The sequence below is a fragment of the Diadema antillarum genome, unplaced genomic scaffold (assembly GCF_040938485.1).
Source record: "Diadema antillarum isolate AM-2024a unplaced genomic scaffold, OU_Dant_1.0 seq00000369_RagTag, whole genome shotgun sequence".
Lineage (NCBI taxonomy): Eukaryota > Metazoa > Echinodermata > Echinoidea > Diadematoida > Diadematidae > Diadema > Diadema antillarum.
The window spans coordinates 309,440-328,324 of NW_027271370.1; the positions used below are offsets into that span (position 1 = coordinate 309,440).

Genomic DNA, 18,885 nt, shown 5'->3' on the forward strand with positions numbered 1-18,885 from the left:
TAATAAGCCGAACGTCTGAATACTTTATCACAGACTAGTCAATATCTTGTGATTTTTTTTTTTGCTCATCTTGCGTGACTAATATTGGCATTTCCAATTGGTTAGGACGAGCGCGCAATTATTGACTAGATTACGAATAATCTTAAGCTCTTTCGTATAACAAAATCATTAACTGGTGCAGGTGAAAAATAAAATGACCCAGCATCAAGACTAACAACAGTTTGAAGAACTGTTACTCTTGCTTTATCGTATCTTTTTTCTTCACTGAAACATAGACTCACTAGTGGCATGGCGGAGTTGCATCATAACTTTGATAAATGCAAGATGGTGCAAATTCTCCAAATCATTTCCTAAAGAAATATTGGATATGCTCTGTCAAACTTACTGTCAAAATAGCGCAAATTGGACTACCATTCACAAAATCTTAAACAGATTTAAAAATCTAAAATTCATAAGGTAATAGCATTCTTACAATACGACCATTTCGTCTGCCTGACAAGTGTAATTGTACAAACATTCTCATTGCTATGAATTTGAAGATTACACACCGGATATCTGGTGATGTGCCACATTTCCTTTTTGGTAAGGAATACATGATTTACACTGACGTGTTAGCCGTCATAGACATTTGTTCTGTGTGAGAGTTCTTTCTGCTGTGACGCTGCATCGAGAAAGCGGCGGAGTTCGATGCTGACTTGATGCAGACATCGGGCTTGTGTTTCGGTTTGATATGGAACATCTCACGCAAGTGGACTCGAAAACTATTCCCGGCCAGCGCGTAAACGACCGGGTTGACGCAAGAGTTCGCATAGGAGAAAATCAAGCCGAAGATTCTGAACGCATAAACATGATCACTGTCTTGCGGAAAGTTGGGGTCTACGTCGTTCCACAGGTTGATAGCGTGAATAGGCGCCCAGCAAATGGCGAAGAGCATGACCACGATGAGGACGATACGCGTTGTCTTCCACTTCTTGGTGGCTGTCTGCACAGACGATCCCTCTGAGTGGTTCCGGTGCGTGGAGTTATTGTTACACCCGTCCACTCCCCGCCCCCTGCGATGTGTGGATTTTCCACCGGTCGATGAGACGATCATGCCACTTCGGCTAACCTTCCAGAGGTGGGCAAGGATGAGGCCGTAACAGACACTGATGATGGCGAGCGGGCTGACGTATGTGACGGCAAGGACGTACAATGAATTGTACTTGATGAAGTTGTCAGACTTGTGTGTGGTAGTACAGAGGATGATCTCTGCGTCCTGGAACCGGTACACACCCGGGGAAGTCGTACCGAAAACCAGGGTGGACGGAATGTGCATGAGACCAGACACTGGAGGGAAGTAAGCGAATATGACATTCAAGATTTAAAACAATCGAAAAAAATAATTGAAAGTACGTGCATTAATTTACACATTTAAACATTTAAAGTTATCAACTTCAATGGGAAAAGAAGAAATTCGAAAAAAAAAAAGGTGAAAATAAGTTACTGATGCAATCCCATTCTTCCGTTGCACGATGTCAAGATGTTTGCCGGTTATACTAGAAGAAAGTGAATAAAAAGAGCAACAGAACTAATAACTTATCCAATTCTTTTTGTCCATCTCTCAATTTGTTCGTTCCGTTCTGCCATGTGTTGACAATCCAAAGATGCATAAATGATGTCTCAATAATGAGGCCTTCTTTCAAAAAGCATCGGTGCATACGATCTCAGTAATTCCGTGAAAATTTTGACAAACAAAAAAACTTTAGTTGAATGTTGATTACGTGTAGTGACACAAGTATCTGGTACAGTGAAACCCCTTTATAACGAAGTCCGTGCACTCTTAAAATATTGGGTAAATTTAGTTGGGCAATTGTTGGTTGGTTAGAAAAAAAAAAATCATCATTCTGGGCAATTATCGCCCAATTGAGCTTTTAGGTGATTAAACCAACATTGGGCAGTTATTTTTACTTGAATATTGGGCGAATATTTACCAACAGAATTGGTAATGGAGAGTTGGGTACTTTTTGCCCCGCTGTTCTTTAAGTGACGCATTCCCTTTGCGTGTTGGGTAAATTTTGTTGGGCCATTGATACTTGGGTAGAAATTCGCCTTATATAATTTACCAACATTATTTTGCACATTAAGCCTGGGTATTTCTTACCAGTACTTGGGTAATTTTGTTACGTTGGTAAATTTTCATGGATGAGTAAAAAAAGTCTGTGCGTGTACGCGTGTATGTGTGTATGTATGTGACGGTGTGTGTGTGTGTGTGTGTGTGTGTGTGTGGTATAGGCTTACGTATGGAAGAATGGCCGAACCTTTCGATTTTGTAGGGGGTACCAAGAATTAATATAGGGTGTTCTCCGTTTTAGGAAGGGGAGGGGGGAGACAACACACACACATACACACACACACACACACACGCACACACACACACACAAGCAGACACGGTATTGTCTATATATACAGTATATATATTTTCTACATTATATATAAGCAAGAGCTACATTGTGGACGTATTTTGACATAATTTTCTTAATACGTGTCCCTTTAGGGTTAAAAAATTAGTATCTGTCTGTGGGAGCAAACTAAACCGTACTCCTACAATATTGCTAGTTTGTGTTTTGTGTGTGTTTGTGTGTGTGTGTGTGTGTGTGTGTGTGTGTGTGTCGGTTTGTGTGCAAATAGTTAGATGACACAATTTGAAACCCATATACCTGACTGGACTTGCTTATCACTTCATTCCAGATTAAAACCAGTAACTAAAACATTGAAATTTTGATACCAGTTGATACCAGTTGGTTTCTATTGGTTTCTACTGTTTTTTCTTTTTGATCATGAATATTCATAAGCTATTCAAATTCCCTTCTTGAAAAAGATGAAATATTGTTAAATTTGATGTTTTTTATGATTTCAATAAACCCTGAAATGTCTGAAATGTATTAGAAATTTATTGAATATATGATTGCCGTGATATTCACAATTTCAACTTGTACCTTTGATGAGGTACTTTCATATTTTTATAATAAAAGTGTAATTTACATGGTAACCATGTCTTAAAGCATTACAACTAAATGACCCCATATATGTGAATAAAAATATCCCTGAAAAATAGAAAATTTGTCTTCTATTACACATGTTTTAGTTGTTGAAATTTTAGAGAAATTCAAATGTCTATAATTGCAGGAGATAGATGTGTATCTTGAATGGATACCTTCTCATCGAGGAGTAAAAGGTAATGAAATAGCTGATGATTTAGCCAAAAGGAGGTCCTTAAATGAAAATATAAATGTTGATATTGCTTAAACGAGACAAGAACTTATCAAATATATGGTGTCGTATTATAGAGATATTTGGCAAACAGAATGGGAAACATCTGAGAAAGGAAGAGATTTCTACAGAATACAATCGCAGGTATTTAAGGGAATACAGTTACAAGGAATGAGTAGAAAGGAAGAAGTGTTAGTACATCAAATTCGTTTGGGGAAATGTAGGCTGAATTATTATCTTTGTGATATTCATTGTCACGAAAATGGTTTATGTGATTTATGCCAAGTGTAAGAAACAATAGAACATTATTTTTGGAATGTAAACGATATGAAAAGGAAAGAAAATTGATGCAAAAAATGATGAAAATAGATGTGTTGAATATTAGAAATATTATAATGAAGGTTAGTATAGAAGATAATTTTAGGGCTTTGTGTGTGTATTTAAAAAAATACAAAGCGTTTATATTATTGATGCAACCAAGATTGATTATCGATATTGTTAGTATTTTATTTTCTATATCCGGCTTTGATTTCGTTTACAGAAATAGAAAAGAAAGAATGGGTGGTGGCGTGGGTTTATACATCCCCAACAAATTTGAATATTCTATCCACGAAGAATTGAATGTCATGACTGATGTAGTTGAATCTCTTTTTGTTGAAATGGTAAACCCGAATGGGAAAAACATACTGATTGGAGTTGTTTACAGACCCCCTGGATCGAATCCGAATGATTTTTTGTTGTATGTACAAAATTTAATGCAGAACTCTATTTTTACAAATAAACATGTATATTTAATGGGTGATTTCAATATTGATCTTATGAAATGTAACTCCCAACATATTTCGCAAGAATTTGTAGAAACCTTAATGTCTGTTTCTTTATTACCGTTTATTTCTAAGCCGACCCGTGTTACTGACCGATGTGCCACTTTGATTGATAATATTTTTTGTAATATTCTCCCAATTCCCGAGTCTGGTATTGTTTTATCTGACATCTCTGATCATTATCCAATCTTTACACAAGTGCCAATTAAGTTATCTCCTAGGCAAAATAATTATCAGAGACGTCGTAAGATTACGGCCAATAATCTTATTAATTTGCAAAATAGTTTAAAAGATATTGATTGGTTTTTTGTATACAACAATACCGATCTTGATTTGTGTTATGATTATTTTATGAAAACTATCACTTCTAAAATTGATGAACATATTACGTTTTGCACAAGGAAAAGTTCTTATAAAAGAACTCCAAGACTCCCGTGGATAACCCAATCACTTTTAAGATCGATTAATAGAAAAAATAATTTGTTTTATAAATACAGGAGTAACCTTACGGATAAAAATAGACAAAAATATGTGACTTACAAAAACACGCTTACTAATTTATTGCGTTTACAAAAGAGAAAATTTTATGTCAACCAGATAATGAAATATAAAAATGATATAAAGAATACTTGGAATACAATAAAAGATGTTATGAATACATCTAATGATGCATCTAGTATTTCAGAAGTACGATGGGGTAATACCTCAAGCAATGTACCTGCTGGTATGGCCGAAATTTTTAATGATTTTTTTGCATCGATTGGGAAAAATTTATCACAAAGTATCCCTTCATCTAATAAAGTGTTTTTTGATTTTTTAGATATACCTAATCCTAAAACTATATTCTTGGACCCTACGTATAACGAAGAAGTTATTGATATTATTAATAATTTGAAAGAAGGGAAAAGCCCAGGTTGTGATGGAATCGATAATTATTTGTTGAAAAATATAATTCTTCAAATAATAGATCCTTTAGTATATATTATTAATCTATCACTTAGTACTGGGCTTGTACCAAGTCAAATGAAGACTGCCAAAGTTATACCTATATATAAGAAAGGGGAGAAAAATGATGTCAATAATTACAGACCAATATCGTTATTAACTTCAATTTCTAAAATTTTGGAAAGAATAGTATATATCCGAACTGTAAAATTTTTCAATATGAGTAATATATTTACGAATTTTCAATTTGGATTCAGAGAAAATCACAACACCACCCACGCTTTACTTACCTTTGTGGAAAAGATTACACATGCACTTGATACATTCTCGCATACAATAGGCATCTTCCTGGACTTCTCAAAGGCTTTTGATACGATTAATCACGGTATACTTCTTTCTAAGTTATCCCATTATGGTATTCGCGGAAAAGCCTTGCAATGGTTTACGAGTTATTTATCTGACAGATTTCAATATGTACATGTGAACAGTTTTGATTCTTCTATGAAGAAAATAGAATGTGGTGTTCCGCATCGAAGTTTGTTAGGCCCACTGTTATTTATAGTTTACATTAATGATTTTTATAGATCTTCAGATAAACTCTCTTTCATATTATTCGCGGATGATTCCAATCTTTTTTATTCCCACCCTGACCCTAATACTTTGATTAGTACAGTGAATGATGAATTGAAGAATGTCTCACAATGGATATATGCAAATAAATTGTCACTGAATATTGAGAAGACAAAGTATATGTTTTTCAGTAATTCTTTAGATAGATTACCAGGTAATGTTATATTTGACACTAATCCCCTAGAAGAGGTTTCGTCTATTAAATTCTTAGGTGTTTGTGTTGATAATAAGTTATCATGGAAGTGTCACATAAACAATATTTGTAAAGTAATTGCACGTAACATAGGCATAATGAATAGATTGAAATATTATCTTCCTTCTTCGGCTTTGATTACGCTTTATTCAAGTTTGGTATTGCCGTACTTGAATTACGGAATTCTTGCTTGGGGGAATACATATTCGACATTGTTAGATAAACTTTTTCTTCTGCAAAAGATGGCGCTCAGAATCGTTTTTAACCTTCATATCCGAGCACATACTGACAAGCTTTTCCTTGAGCACAAAATTCTGAAAATAAAAGAGTTGTATTTGTTTCAACTTGGTCAATTTATGTTTAATTACAACTGCAATCATCTACCCAAAATATTTTATTCTTTATTTCACCGTAACAGCCACGTACATAACTATCCCACTAGACAATCTAAAGAATTTCATCTTCCCTTAGTTAGAACTGTACACACTCAAAATACATTTGTTTATACCGGACCCAGATTTTGGAATAGCTTAGATAATGATCTAAAAGAATCTGTGAAGTTAATTACATTTAGGTATAAACTCAAAAAATATTTGTTTTCTAAATATACCAGTTAATTCTGTTCAATGAAAAAACCCGTCATGTTTCACTTTTCCTTGAGATTGTGTAGTGTGTCCACAGACCTTTTCCATCCCTCTCCTTTTCCTTCTCTATTCTTCCCTGCTCCTTTTTCCTCGTTCTTCGTTGTCCAGTATCTGTCTGAGTGCATTTCCTCAAATGCTGTTGTTTCTGTGTATTGTGTTATTGTTGTTGTTGTTGTCGTCGTTATGTTTTTTTTTGTGGCCGATTGCATATCTTCCTTTCAGTTCAATTTTCCTGGCACACCTGGCCCCATAGTGTCTGTGCCACAAATGTGATATGTTATATAGTTTATACGTTTGCATCCTAAAATCCTAGTAAGTATTGTTCATAGTATCAACATCATTATATCAATGAGTAAAATGTACAATAGTATATAGAAGAATTTAAAATGAATATGTCTTATTGGTATAACAAATTGGTGCTGTTGTTGTTTTGTTCCAGTGTTCCACGTTTTACAAGCGTGGCTTTTTTAGTGGAACACTGTTTTCCATCATTGTGATTATTTACTATTTTTGTTGCCATGACAAAGTGCATTGTTTCTTTTTTACGACATCATTCGTGTATAATTTATATTGTATTGAAAAAAAATCCTTTATCGGACGAGTGTAAGAGAAATGAAAAAATAAAATTGTATCACTTTGGATTATGTCAACTTTTTCTTTTCTTTTCTTTGTGATGATGGAAATAAATAAACTATTGAAATTGAAATTGAAATTGAAAAATATTTATTAGTATTACGCACACTTTTTGTGCTTATACGTTTCGTTAAAATATACACAGTTTATGGTATCATAAAGCTAAGTTAAGTAGAATGAAATATATATATATATATATATATGTATTTGTATATAGATGTACTGCACGTGCTGCACTATAACGGTGGAGGGAAATTGATCTCACACACTGATGCCACTTGACAGGTAAGTCGAAACCTAGAACAGAGTGAGCGTGACGTGATCAACCGAAATGAGCTTATAGACTCTTTCATGGACTCCAAATATTAGTATGGAGAAGACGTGGCGCAGATAATCAGACTGATTGAAAAGCGCCAATAAACACGAACAACAACAACAACTGGTACCAACTAGGTCTAGGATGTAGGCTAAGCCTAGATGTACTTGTAGGTATAGGCTTTACGACTAGCTGTAGGATTATAGGTTAGATATGAACAATGTCTTGACATGCACATGTTCTGGTATACACCCATACATCAAATAATTCAACACAAAATTTTTGATTAACCAAAATTCAACTTACTAAACAGTTGGACAAATGGAAGTTGGGCAATATCTCATTGGGTAAAATTGGTTGGGCAAATGATTACCCAACTCAAAATATAACCAACGGTTGGGAAATTGCAAAATTGGGTAAAGTCTGATTGGCCAACAGCTGATGGGCAATTTAATTTGCCCAACCACATAGCAAACTCATTACTACCCAACATCAGTTGGGCAGATTTTAACCAATAATTGTGTGGACAGTATGTTGCCCCACTTTTGGTTAAAAGTTGGGAATTTTTTTGCCCAACTATTTTAAGAGTTTTGTGGGACCGCCGATATTCCCTCGTTATAACCGGTTCATAGAGTCACATACCAAGCAATCAAACTTATGAGCAGTCTTTGCGTTAAGTGTTACATTACACAAGTAAATGGATTATTGAGAAAGAATGAAAAGAAATCATTTGTGAGTTTATACCAAAAGAATAAAAAAAGGGGTTGAAAACGCGTTCTTTGTTTTTCTTCCGAAAAATCTCTTCGTTGTGTTGTGCATGCGTTCTTGAAGAGTGCACGGCAGGGTTGAATTCGTAATCCTTTCTACACCAATCTCTTCCTCATGTATTGAACCATTCTGAAAGAATGAAAATATCGTTTGTGAAACACCGTATAAAATTTTAATAAACAAAATCACATTGTATTAAAAACGTTTGTTACTTTTTTCTGAACTTGGGTGCAAGCAGAGTAACATGCGTTATTCAACTTATTTTACGTTGTATGCGCCCAGCGGGATCTTGTTTAGGCTGTATTCCATGATGTTTGCACCAGCAGGGGTTGAAAATGCGTTTTGTATTTTCCTCCCCAAACTCTCTTCGCATTTTGTACATGCGTTCTTGAAAGGTACACGACATGGTTGAATTCATGATCCTTTTTACGCCTATCTCTTCCTCATTATAACGGACCATTCTGAAAGAATGAAATTATTCATTTGTAAAATACAGTGTGAAATAATAATGAACATCACGATGATTTCATTTATTTCTGCTGTAATCTTTTACGTAGTGTATACATCAATGTTTCCCAACCAGCAAAACAACTGGAAGTCAGAATTAATATGGAAAGGATTATGATAAGCTGCACATGCATTCCAAAAATATATTTCTCCGTGTTCCGTCATCAGTTTGTTTCACTGGACGAAACATTTTTGAATGAGATTTTTTTTTCACATTACGGACTGGTTTGAGCTAATATCAAGTAGGCCGCCTACGCGTATCTCTAAAAAAAAAAAGAATAAAAAAAAATCAAATGATTATGTTCAAAGACTGAAGAACATCGGACCGTATCCGTGTGTCTTATCTCATTGTTTATAAGAAAACATGCAAAGAACGGTACTCGGCATTTGTCACTGATAACGGCGGGACGGCTGAGCCTAGCACGTTTGTTTCCTCTTCCCGCCTAAGATCATTCATGTAGAGAGACGGCATGGGGATCGCTACAATAAAGCTCACGTGTTTATGCACATACATTCACGCGCGCTATGTGTTCAGAATGACTCTGCAAAAAGGGAAAGAGAACAGAAGGATAGCGTGAATTTGGTTTTCAATGTTTCGTCTGTCTCGTGTTTGAAAGCGGCAGGTCAAGAAATTGAACCTCGTTGTATCCGATAAAATTGTTTATGTGTTTCTTTATCATGACGCACCGAAGATGTCCTCGTTATAACCGGAATCTCATCATAACCGAACTCGTTGTAACCGATCCGTTTTACCATAGGTTTACACTCAAAGAAAAATGGGACCGACGTGATCACCTCGTAATAAGCGAACTCGTTATAACGAGGTTTTACTGTATGCAAAATTAGTTACACCACCCACAAAAGCAGAAAATGATTGATGATATCGCAAGATCAAGGGGGATTTATAAAATCTTTCTTCGGTGATTCGTGTAATGGTCTAGATTCGAGATCTACACCATTACTTGAACTATATATCTACTCCCAACTGGCTCTTCTGGTTGACCTTATTGCCATTAAAAAAGAAAGAAATAAAAACATGGGAGGATATGTTGAAGTCCCTTCTAGATCTTCCTGCGTTAAAACACTGAAGTGGAAATGCCCTAAAAACTAAAAAACGAGAATGTCCATTTTCTAGGTAAAAAAGCAACAACTGAAAACTAAAAGAGCGACAGGTGCTAAATTGTTACGATTTTCATTCATGTCAGACAAAATAGTGTCAGAGATGTGGATGATAGTAATATAAATATACATATATATACATGATTAATTTGTTTTTCTCCGTCCCAGAATTCCTGCTTGATTTCCGTGAAAAAAAAATTCGTATTGGCATAGGTATTGCAACAGGTTTAGATTGTCACACACACACACACACCACACACACACACACACACATATATATATATATACATATATTATATATAATATATATATATATATACATGCGTGTGTATGTGTATGTGCGTGTGTATCAACGTTTGTCGATTTCAAGAGTTTTCAGTACAATCAGTTCAAACACTCCAAGCTAGCATGCACAAAGCTCAATATTTATACTTTATATTGATCCGCGGCAATCTTCCTCGTCCTCGTAATTTTGATAACAATTCGTTCTACGTTTTTATACAGTTAACGAAATGTTGATATCTTATGCATTCATTCGCAAGATATGGGTATGTGGCTCATTGCTCTTTTCCTATGAAATGTGAGGAAATGATTTCTGCAAATATCAAAAATCAACAATGCACACACATATACACACACTCACAATCATTTATATATATATATATATATATATATATATTTATTTATTTATGTGCGTGTGCGTGTGTGTGTATAGGCTACATATCATAATGCATACGTGAGCACATGATATTAGATAATTATGCTCTACAAAATTTGCTTCACTTTCAAGATGTAGACCTATCAGAGCTTTTTCTTAGTAAACGATACTCATTCCTCTTTCATGTTTATTAAATGTAATGTGAACTCGTTCTTTTATTGATTGAAAAACTGAAGGTTATATGAATATTTTCTCTTGGGGACAATCTCTTGGTTCTCTAATAGTTTCACCAAATCCGTGAATTGCTGGTGTACTCATAAGTTATTGTTTTGCTAGTCGTCGTTTTGATCCATCCTTAATTGGTTATATTCCCTGAGAAGACATATCAGAAATATTAACGGTAACGCATAGTATGAGATGATACATATACCTCCATACAATAACAAAGGTCCTGATAACAATGAAGGGTAAACACATACTACTTATGTGATTTGAATGATTAATCTCATATTGCTTCAAGTAACTTTAACGGATCATATTGGCTTATGGGGAGCAACGAGCTACATATCAGATTGAATATTAACCAAACAACGCGTGCATTTCCAGTTCAGTCTCTAGGTAGAGGCCTGAAGAATAGTATGCCTACGATGGATCGCTAAGTGATGACCCCAAAAATCATTGCCGAAGGACATATCGAACGCAACATGTTATGAACGAACGTGTTTGCTTGAAAATTGGAAAGAACTGATCGATGGCATCGGCGAAGGCACTATACCAGTGCTTTGGATGATATTTCCATAGTTTTGAATAGGGACGTAGTGAAGACATCAGTCCTTCCTAGATTCTATGATGTATTAAAAACTTGACATGTATTCATGGTATGAAAAAGCATTCAAATTATGGAAACAGCACAAAAACAAAACAAAAACATACATGGCAAGTAGATCCTACGATTTTTTGCCTGTTCACCCTCAAATTCGCATTTACAGTCTGGGCATGGAGAGAGATATACCTCTGAATCCACTCACCACTTACACACACACACTCACACACACACACTATTTTTTATGATGTTCTTTATTTGAGTTTTATATCAACATTATGTTCAAAATGAAACGAATATACGCAAATCTAAGCAGTTGTATTCTTCTCACTTGTGAGCTATATCACATTCTTTTTTTAATGAAAAATCATACCGTGTATAGGAAAGTGATATAAACTTCTACATAAATCTCACAATACAAAAAAAAAACTGTTTTGGTCAACTTGATCAAACTGATCAATATCAGTTTCATTACACAAAATGCACACTTGAAAATACAGCATTTCAAGAAAGCCTGCAGAGAACTAAAATGTCACAATCTAATTAAGCGAACGAAATTCATTATTCATTATTAACCTATCACCCTACCCCCACCCCATAAATGATTTTGTTAAACAAACAGAATAATCACATGTGCGTCGCCGCATTTACCAAAAGAAACGGTATCAATATTTAACCATCCTAAACAAGCCATTACCGTAATTCACCGCTCTATCTACAACTATACCCAACCGCTCACTAAATAAATTGCCCCAGAATAAAAACACACAAAAAAGAACAAAACGCAACGAAAGAAACAGGCACATGCACAATTATACACAAACACTCAACAACAAAAAGTGCATACATACATTCACACAAACGCGCACCTAAGCACTCTCTCACGTTATGGCTATCCGTTTCCTAGACTTCCAACGTGGAAAAAAAAGAGAAAAATGACAAACAAAATATATGATTCAGACAATCGATCTGTTCGTCTCTCCCTACCAACAACGAAGATAAATTCTAAAATGAATCAATCTCTACAAAATCTTCAAATGTTCCCATTTTTGCAAGTGGGACCCAAGCTTAATTTCCCGCTTTTCTGGGAGTTTCCTTTTCCTCCTCTATAAAATCCAAAACAATTTTCTATTCTTGACTGAAATATTAAACATTTCATCAAAGTAATCAAAGCATTCACACATTTAATTCAATCTGAACTCCTTTGTAATCCAAAGAAGATATCCATGCATCTGGCCCATATCCTCTAAGTCAACTAAACCATCATGTTCAATAAGAAGCTGCCACATCGGCTCAACACAGACACAATTCAAAAATAAATGTGAATGATTCTCCCTTTCTAATTTAAAATAGGAACAAAGGTTATCATTCACCAAACCAAACTTTAACAGATGTTACTCAATGTATATCACCCCGTCTAACAGCTTGAACTGAAATCCCCTGTGCTTACTAAGTAATGACGTGGTTCTTGGTCTGGCAAATATTATTCTGATTTCTTCATCAGTAAAAACAAAATTCCTTTCATCATGTTTTATTTCCAAACTTTACAATTCTTGGAGAGCTATAACAAAGTACCCAAACATTATTTCTGATTTAATATTTCAAAAATTCAATATCTTACCAGAAATATTCAACTGTATATCCATATCAATCTCCAGACATCTTGGGCACTTTCCATTATACGCATGATTAGCATTATGAATATCATTAATCTTACATCATTTCCGTTAATAACTACATTTTGAAATGCATATGGGGCTTGATAAAACCTCTTTGTAAAATGTAGCGTATGGTAAATACCCTTTTCATTAATCACAATAGAAATGCTCTTCCCCTCTATACAAACATATCTATGGTTAAATATCACTGGGTTCATCACTCCATCCTCAAATTATTACATGTATCCATTTTCTGCTATTCATTCACCATTTCTATGAAGAAAGGTGGTATTGGATTTGTCAGCGTCAATCAAGACCACTCATAATCACATACAAAATATGTCTCCATCATACTGACCAAAAACAGTAATCAAAATGCATTTTCCATCCAGATTTCTCCTCACAGTACACTAAACGTTTCAATCACATCATACATTGCGTTATAACAAACAATCATCATTCGTAGTTCCCCATCAGCATAATCCTGATACATAATCTTGTTTTTGAAACACACACACACACACACACACACACACACACAGATATATATATGTATATATATATATATATATATACATATATATATATATATATATATATATATATATATATATATATATACATATAAACATAAGGGGCTGATACACGTATTGACCAATACTGAGATGCACAGTCACATTGCCTTTTCATCTTTTGAATTCAGTTAAATATTTCTTATACTTATAATCTATAGCATCAAGCTATCCATTCAATCAATCTAAAGCTCCAACAAACGTTGACAGAAGCAGCTGGTCGGTCAGAATGAAAGCTGGTATGAGGAACTCGCATGTGGTCTTACTGCCTATCCCTGGCAGTTTTCCTACCCTATATACGTAACCTATCAGCACCTTTGTCTTGCTGTTTTTTTTTTTCGTATAGTAGTATATCGATTGAATTTATCATTTTATCGGATTGCGCGCTACAGGACACATTTCATACACTTTTTTCATTTCAGATTTTCTCAGTCTTCTGGATTGTCCCTGTTTAAAAGAAGCACAAAAGCCCAGTTCGAAGTGATGATACCAGTAATCGTCAGTTACTAGTTTGTTGTCCATACATCCTTCCAGCCGTTGGCTTTAGCCGTTGGCTTTCACTGCAAGTAGACCATACGTCTTTCCCAATAATCCCTACGCAGTAAGCACTGCATCAAACACATTGTTCATTTTTTTTTTGGGACAAATTCAAATCCGCAATGATTGCAGCCACCCATACTATGTATACACTTTTGAAAAAAATGTGATTGTCAGGCTTCGTGTGAGTTTAGCAAGGTGTTTGGGGGTCCTTTATTACATATTCTGAATGTGTGTGTATATGTGTGTTTGTATGTATGTATATATATTATATATACATTTGCAATTGAATATGTCAGAGAACTGTTTAGTTATGGTACACATAGAAATGTCATTGAGGCCACACTGTGACAGTTACAGGGGTAAAAGATGGCTTATTACGAGAATATCGAAGAAAGTTATTTTTAATGTCTGTCGGGACGGACACCGCAACCATAATTTGGTGTAGGGAGGCTGCCGTGGCGCCATGTTTGGACAAAGTGATATGCAGCGCCTGGGCATTTCTCTTCCTGTCTCTTCCTTCAACTATACAACTATACCATTTGCACAAATAGTGCGAAGTATGGAGAGTTAAACGCTACCGCTGAAACATTCAATCCTAAAAAGATATTCATGGAGAGTAACTAGAAATGTATTTCTTGGTCTGTTAACCTTTATTCCTTAACTCTTGCGGTAGACCTGCGCGTATACTTGTGGTGGTTTTATACAGCATATTATGTAGTGATGGTAGAGTCCATATCCAAGCAGAAATACTACATAGGCCTATAGCATATTCAGTGCTGAAATAGCTCTGATAATTCAAAATAGCGTTAAGGCACGAAATGGAGAGTTCTATTATACGCCTACTTGCTCTAAACTCCAAACGTAAGGGACACTTCATTTAATTGTTGTGAGAACAATTGAGAACTTTTAACTCGACTTCTCATAAGTCCACCTAGGCAATTAGGCGACGGATATTTACAAAACCCTCTCCCTCTCCCTGTCCTATTGTGGTCTGTTTGTAGGAATGCCCTTTTTTCAGGGCTTTTGCTTAACAGTCTAGTCGTGGGCGTGGCCGACTGTATAGTAAAAGCCCTTTTCAGTACCTGCGTTTCTTCGTGCCTATTTCACACAGATATATATATCTCTTATACCTGATCTAACGGAGTCACCTATGTAGCAATTGTTATTAACCATCAGAGTCTCGCGAATGAGTTCAGTATCTTTTACCACATCTGTGTGTGTGCCTGAAGCACTATAAATGAACCTTTGATGCTGCGTATCAAGTACTTTCCTATTCCTTTGGAAGCCATGCAGGAATGCCGACATGTGAAATAAATGTCAGGAAGAGGTTTGCCTCAAATTAACCACTCATGACATCATGTCTCGTTAACTATTGAAGTCATCGCTACTTTGCACTAGTTTTAATTAAGTAAGAGGCTCATGATTGTCCACTTTAAAATTCTGCTTGAAGCACTGAAAACAACATACCCTGATCCAATGGGAGACCCAATCTCTCTGCCTCTCGATTCCATCAACTCGGTGTAAATCGTGCTTCTCTAAAGTCTTTGTCTTTGATGTAAGAATTCAAATTAAACAGACAGTCCATACGATACCACTACACAATAATGATGATCTTACCAATCCAGATGATAGAACAGATGACACCAGCGCGAAACGTCGTCCTGGTCTGACGCGAAGTGAAGGGGTGGGTTATGACGTAATAACGGTCCACTGTCATTACTGTTAGGGTTGCGCATGTTGCTTGCACAGAGACCTAATTCGGGAAGAGGAAAAGAATGGATTAGAAGGAGAGAATAGAGGTGGATGAATAGATAGATAGATATAGCTAGATAGATAGATAGGTAGATAGATAGATAGATAGATAGATAGATAGATAGATAGAAAGGGAAAGAATGAGAGAGAGAGACGAGGAGAGTTCTGAGGGAAAATCAGTAGCGAAATAATTTCAGGAATCACGTGTTCAAACACCATATTAATTGAAATCACAATGAATTAACCTTGGCGACCATAGGAAAGAGGGGATGTCCTGACAGAAAACCCCCAAACCAATACGAGCACTTATCATCTTGCTTGAACGGCAGCTGTGAAAGAATAAAGTGAACTGGATTTGATTCCGGATGACATGGGAGTTGCCGTGGTCTGGTGGATTGCTCAATGCGATTTTCAAAAGTTCTAGGTTTCAATCAATGGCAGAGCGCTTGTTTCCTTCATCCAGATGCTTTTAGTAGCATCGTTCTTCATTATTTAAATGCATGAATAGATCCCCGGTAGGAAGCTGAGTGTTACTGTGATGGATTACATTTTGTAAATCGCTTTGGGCTGTGGACTGTCTGCCAAACACTTTTCTTTTCTTCTTTCCATATAATTCATAAAGGTGAAAAGAGTTTTGAAGCATCATTACAAAAGAGATAAAGGGCAACACAACAGACAAGAACTGGTACAATCATTAAATTTTCATGTGTTGTCGCGACTCAATATCTTCACTTAGTGTACTGCTTTCGCTTTGTCTTGTTTCATGAATTGATTGTGAATATAGAAAACCAGTTGTAATGCAAAATATTGTCGATACTCTGCTACAATTAAGAAAGCAGTACCGAGCGCCATCTATCACACTCACGATTGTGCAAATCATGTGCACTGTGCTCTTAATTTTGTTATTATTATTATTGTTACTGTTATCATTATCATTTATCTATCTATCTAGTTTCCATTTTAAAATAATAAGGTAACAACAGAAAATCATTTTACATGATATAAAGAATGTGGTGATTCTAGATGCAATTTTATATGACTATAATCTTTAGTTCACGTTTTTTAAAACTGTTCATACTTGTCGAGACCAATCGGTTGGAAATTTCCTTGCCAGTTTATTTATTTATTCATTTATCTATCTGTTGCTTTTAGCAACGGTCAAGTTCTCGCACAAATGTAAAGCTACCACGCTTGCAGTTTACTATTCGTCATTCTAAATACTCCATCTAACACTACAATGTAATGATTTTATTTTCCTTGTTTGATGGGAGTTAGGCTGTTTGTTGTATAGTTTTCTTGGTATGTGCCTTTACGTCCCTCTAATTCATACGACATTCAATTAATTCTCCGACACTGTCTTTCTCCTTTTTTATAATGGTCCCCCAGCTATTTTAACTTACACATACACACACACCCACACGCACACCACACACACACACACACACACTGTGTACAAATATGCATATACATCTTTTTTTATTATTATTGTTTAGCTCAGATCTTTTTCCCTTATGTTCCCCTTCTTAGGTACTTTAACATTTTGCTTTAATCAATCTGATTGCGACAGTGTCTTATCCTATCACACGGGGTCATTTCGCCGGGAAGAATTTAATCTTTCCTGGACGTATTCCCTTTTTACACGATGAATCAGCCAAAGTACACTCTAGGCTGATGTTCACCCTATTAACTAGTAAAGGGATATTTTGTCCATCGGCGATTATCTCTGTCCTGGAGGCTCAACGATTAAGTGGCATGCTTTTCAGTGCGAGTAGATATTCCACATTGTGCTATCTTCTCTCTTGTCAAGAGATATCTAGGTAGTTTTTCCCCTGTCTTATTTGAACACAGTATATCCACTTACGTGCTAACAACCTAATCTGCAAAGTATGTTAATAAGACGCAAATGTTTAGTATACGCTTAATCTGTACAATACATATTTTGCCCCTTTTGCATAAAAAAAGCCAATGCATTTAATAAAGCAACAAAAAGTAAAAAGATAAAAACCCAAAAAAGTCTAATATACGGTCGTATTAAGAGTATGTTTCTGTAGCAAATAGAAACTCTTTCAGGGAAAGAAGCAGATTTTAGTCATTGAAGACAAATGATTGTTTGGTCATGTATTTATGCTTTATGATTCACACTTGGCTTTGAATATAATTTCCTTACCAAAAATAAAATAAAATAAAATAAAATACGTAGATGCACTTGCGCTAAATTCCCACCTGTGTTTAAATACGTACCGTCATAGCAAAAGCGTTGAATTTGCACATAAAGCTACCTAAAGTCCATGTATAGTGGGCATATAGGAAGCACGTGAGGGGCACGCACACGATAACGAATACGAGGTCGCCCACGGCCACGTTCATGATGTAAAAATTGGTGACGCTGTTGCGCATGTTCCGATATCGCAGAACAATGTAGATGACAAACGAGTTTCCGACAACAGCCACGATGAGGACGATGGCGAGAATCATGGGGACGATGATCGAGGTCGGGCCAAGCGTCGGTCTGAGCGGTGGTAAGTTGGAGTAATTGAAGATATAAGATGACAATGAAGTACCGTCATCGTAGGGCAGTAATGCATCCTCCATTGGTGCAGAAGTAGGTTAGCTGAATCGTTGAGAACGATGAGTACCCCGCTGTAAAAGGAAAGGAATCAATGGAGAGAAAGTAGCGAGGGATTCAAACGATTGTGGCCTTCTTTCACCGTTTCATTGGATGTTCATTGAATGTAATCCGGAGATTGTAATTTCTATCAGCACAGCAGGTGACAATCGAAATGCGTGGTAAACTGCAAGGACTATCTGAGATTTCCAAGTTGCTCTAATACACAAGGTCTCGACTTTATCTCATTTTCGTGGTTTCAGCGATATGTCTCCTACTTAAGCCTTTAGTTCAGCCACTATGATCCATTTTGAGACTATACTCTATTGTTTCTTTTTTATTCAAAGTAGGGTAAAGATTAGATTCTCGCCATAACTAACAATATTGAAATGATCGAGGCATGTTATTTAGAATACAGATTAAAGCAAGCTTAAATAAGCATGAATATA

The 18,885-nt window shown here is 35.8% G+C and overlaps 1 protein-coding gene across 1 annotated transcript; it reads right to left on the reverse strand.

Moving 5' to 3' along the window:
- Window positions 1-598: 598 nt before the first annotated feature.
- Window positions 599-18,456, reverse strand: LOC139731412 (G-protein coupled receptor 54-like). Its single transcript, XM_071642299.1, has 3 exons — window positions 18,073-18,456; window positions 15,697-15,832; window positions 599-1,326 (listed from the first exon to the last, which is right to left on the reverse strand). The coding sequence occupies exons 1-3, from the start codon at window positions 18,421-18,423 to the stop codon at window positions 599-601; spliced, it is 1,215 nt and encodes a 404-aa protein (XP_071498400.1). The 5' UTR covers window positions 18,424-18,456.
- Window positions 18,457-18,885: the final 429 nt, after the last annotated feature.

Excerpts from the sequence above, each read along its gene's own strand:
- LOC139731412 (XM_071642299.1), bottom strand. The coding sequence starts at position 18,423 with ATGGAGGATGCATTACTGCCCTACGATGACGGTACTTCATTGTCATCT. Across the intron at positions 15,833-18,072 it reads TCAACGCTTTTGCTATGACG|GTCTCTGTGCAAGCAACATG; the intron begins GTACGTATTTAA and ends TTCCCGAATTAG. Across the intron at positions 1,327-15,696 it reads CTGTTCTATCATCTGGATTG|TGTCTGGTCTCATGCACATT; the intron begins GTAAGATCATCA and ends ACTTCCCTCCAG.